Source organism: Henckelia pumila, chromosome 1 (assembly GCF_033568475.1).
Source record: "Henckelia pumila isolate YLH828 chromosome 1, ASM3356847v2, whole genome shotgun sequence".
Lineage (NCBI taxonomy): Eukaryota > Viridiplantae > Streptophyta > Magnoliopsida > Lamiales > Gesneriaceae > Henckelia > Henckelia pumila.
The window spans coordinates 104,228,323-104,231,404 of NC_133120.1; the positions used below are offsets into that span (position 1 = coordinate 104,228,323).

Consider the following 3,082-nt stretch of genomic DNA (forward strand, 5'->3'; position numbering starts at 1 on the left):
AAATGTGCAAGAATTACTCAAGACTAAACTAAATCCCAAGTACTAATTCCCAAAATCTAAGCATGCTCTGATACCAAAAATGTAGTGACCCTGCATGGAATCACCTACTAACTGGCAACTAATAGCATGCATTAAACTTAATACAGCAAAATACTTAGCAGAGTAAAATGTGCGGAAACATAATCCATAAATTATATATCAGCTTAGTAAAATATATCCAGGCTTAATACTGTAGTGATACAACCATATCGAAAAACTTAAAAGTAAACATTATACAGCTATATCAAATCCTGATGTATAATAAACTCCTCAAGGCTCCTGCTCCCTAGTCCTGCCTTGAACTACCAGCTTCGTCCATCCTGCGACCTGCCCCATGGAATAGGGTGTCTAAGATAATAACTAGGACGTGAGCGCTAACGCCCAGTACATAAACATGAGTAAACATATGTATATAGTGCATGCAACATGATGACTGGTAAATGGTCATCTGAAAAGTCATGCTCAGTACCGGCGCCACATGAGTGCTGCCACCACACGGATCAACCTCTGGATGCAACCACACTCGTCAAGTACACCAGAGTAGTCAGACATAAATGTCCCCGCCGTCGCGGTACTCTCAGTGACAGACTATCAAGTATAGAGCTGAGCGGCTCTATAATCAGGTATATCAAGGTATAGGTTCAATGTGTATATGCACATGACATATGAATATAGAAAGCGATAAATCATATATCATGCCATATAATAATGCCAAATAAATGCAACATATAAACATGTATACTCGCTGGCAATCTCAGTCAATGTGTACGTACCTCTAAGCTAGTTCAAGTATAGTAGGATCCTAGATTCCAAGCATATATTAAGAAGTTCATCGTATCACTACACAAGTTCTATAAGCCTTAACAAAGCTAATAAGTACTCCCAAAACTTAAATAGATTTCCGGACCATACCTTCGTCCGTCGATAGCCCTTTGAAGTCGCTAGTCCCGAATGACTATAACCACTCCTTGGTTATTCCAGAACCTCTATTATAACCAATAGGGCCCTCAAGTATATAACTCACACTATATAACTGAAGAAGGAAACTCGGGAATTCGTAATCAGAATTAAATCTGAAGACCCCTATTTATAGGAAACTTTTCGGATGAGTTCGGGCCCTCCGAACTGGTGTTCGGATCGTCCGATCTCACTGCCTGAATGCGAGACACGTCGAGTTTGGACCATCCGATCACCACTTCGGGTCGTCCGAAGTGTCTAAATTCGACACTTGTAAAAAACCATGGCTAAGTAATCCTGCCTACTTGGAACAGGTGAAGTTCGGGCCGTACGATCCTACTTCGGATCGTCCGAACTTGCCTTAACTCCGAAGTCAACAAGCTCACCTTCGGAGCCCCCGGTGTGCTGAGTTCGGGCCGTCCGAAGTCCTCTTCGGACCATCCGAACTCACTTAGAAAATGAAAATCCAATTCTTGATTCTGAAGTCCTATTAAGCCCCGGAATTGGTTAATTACTAACCCTTAATCTTTTTTAACATATCATTATCTTAAAATAGAATCTGGGTTACTACAACCCGAGCTCTATAGGCCTCCATTTTGCGAGCTGCTCTCTCCCTTCGTTCTTCAATTAGATCTAATTCTTGAGCCCGGGCCCCTTCTTCTGTATCCTCATATGCCATAATCCGAGATGAAGGCTGTCCAATCTCTACTGGCAGAATAGCCTCCGAACCATATACCAGGCTAAAAGGTGATTATTGTGTGGCAGTATGAGGAGTGGTGCGATAGGCCCACAACATACTCGGGATCTCCTCTACCCAGTCTTTCCCCATTCCGTGCAACCGAGCCTGTAAAGATCGAACAATAGTCCGGTTGGTTACCTCCGTTTGACCATTACTTTGAGGGTAAGAGACCGAGGTGAAAGCTTGCTTAATGTCCATCTCTGCACACCAACCTGCCAATTTTTGCCCCTGAAATTGTCTGCCATTATCCGAGACCAACTTTCTTGGGATCCCAAACTGGCATACTATATTATTCCACAAAAACTTCATCACCTCGCCTTCTATTATTTTTGCCAAAGGCTCCGCCTCCACCCACTTGGAAAAATAATCCACAACTACCAACAAGAATTTCTTCGGTGTTCGGGCTTGTGGGAAAGACCCTACTATGTCCAGGCCCCATTGATCAAAGGGGCACGAGGCTCATACCGGATTCATATTACTTGCCGGGTTATGCTGCACATTGCCAAACCTCTGACATCCTTCACAAGACCGGGAAATTTTGTATGCATCAGTCTGCAAAGTGGGCCACCAGTATCCTGACAGCAATACCCTTCAAGCCAGACTCACAGATCCTCCATGGTTTCCACAGCATCCCTCGTGCACCTCCCGTAAGACATATTCTGTTTCCCCCTCTACCAAGCATTTGAGCAAAGGGCCCTGATAGGAACTCCTATATAGCGTACCCCCCAAGATAACAAATCTGGGTGTCCGTATCCGTATGACTCGGGCTCGTTCTTTGTCTGCTGGAAGATCCCCACTGGTAAGGTACTTGACCATCGGGGCCATCCATGTATCTTCTCGGACGACCGGCTCCAGGGCCTCTATGGCAGCCACCATTTTCCTCTGTGCCAAAGATTCTGTATCATCATTTTCCCCAGTGACAGCTCTTTTAGCCAAGGCGTCTGCTTCCATATTTTCTTCCCGGGGTATCTGCTCTATACTCCAAGTAACAAATCCGGCCCCGAGCTCTTCAATTACCTTACAGTATTTTATCAATTTCTCTTCTCGGGTACAAAAGGTTCTCTTTACATGTTGGACAACCAATTGTGAGTCAGAGTATATTATAATATGACTTACCCGACTTCCCAAGCCTGTCTCATCCCAGCTATCACAGCCTCATATTCAGATTCATTGTTGTAGGCCTGGAAATCCAACTTTACGGCTATTTTGATTTTCTCCTGGGTGGGTGAAACCAGGATGACCCCGACTCCACTGCCTCCAACACTACTGGCTCCATCTACAAAGACTCTCCATACTTCTTCCTGACCAAAAGTGGCCACCTATGTCAAAAAATTGGATAAGGCCTGG

General features: G+C 44.4%; 1 protein-coding gene across 1 annotated transcript; it reads right to left on the reverse strand.

Moving 5' to 3' along the window:
- Nucleotides 1-1,747: 1,747 nt before the first annotated feature.
- LOC140871272 (uncharacterized) lies at nt 1,748-2,686 on the reverse strand. The gene is made up of 2 exons (XM_073273707.1): nt 2,342-2,686; nt 1,748-2,089 (listed from the first exon to the last, which is right to left on the reverse strand). The coding sequence occupies exons 1-2, from the start codon at nt 2,684-2,686 to the stop codon at nt 1,748-1,750; spliced, it is 687 nt and encodes a 228-aa protein (XP_073129808.1).
- Between the last annotated feature and the right edge of the window lie 396 nt (nt 2,687-3,082).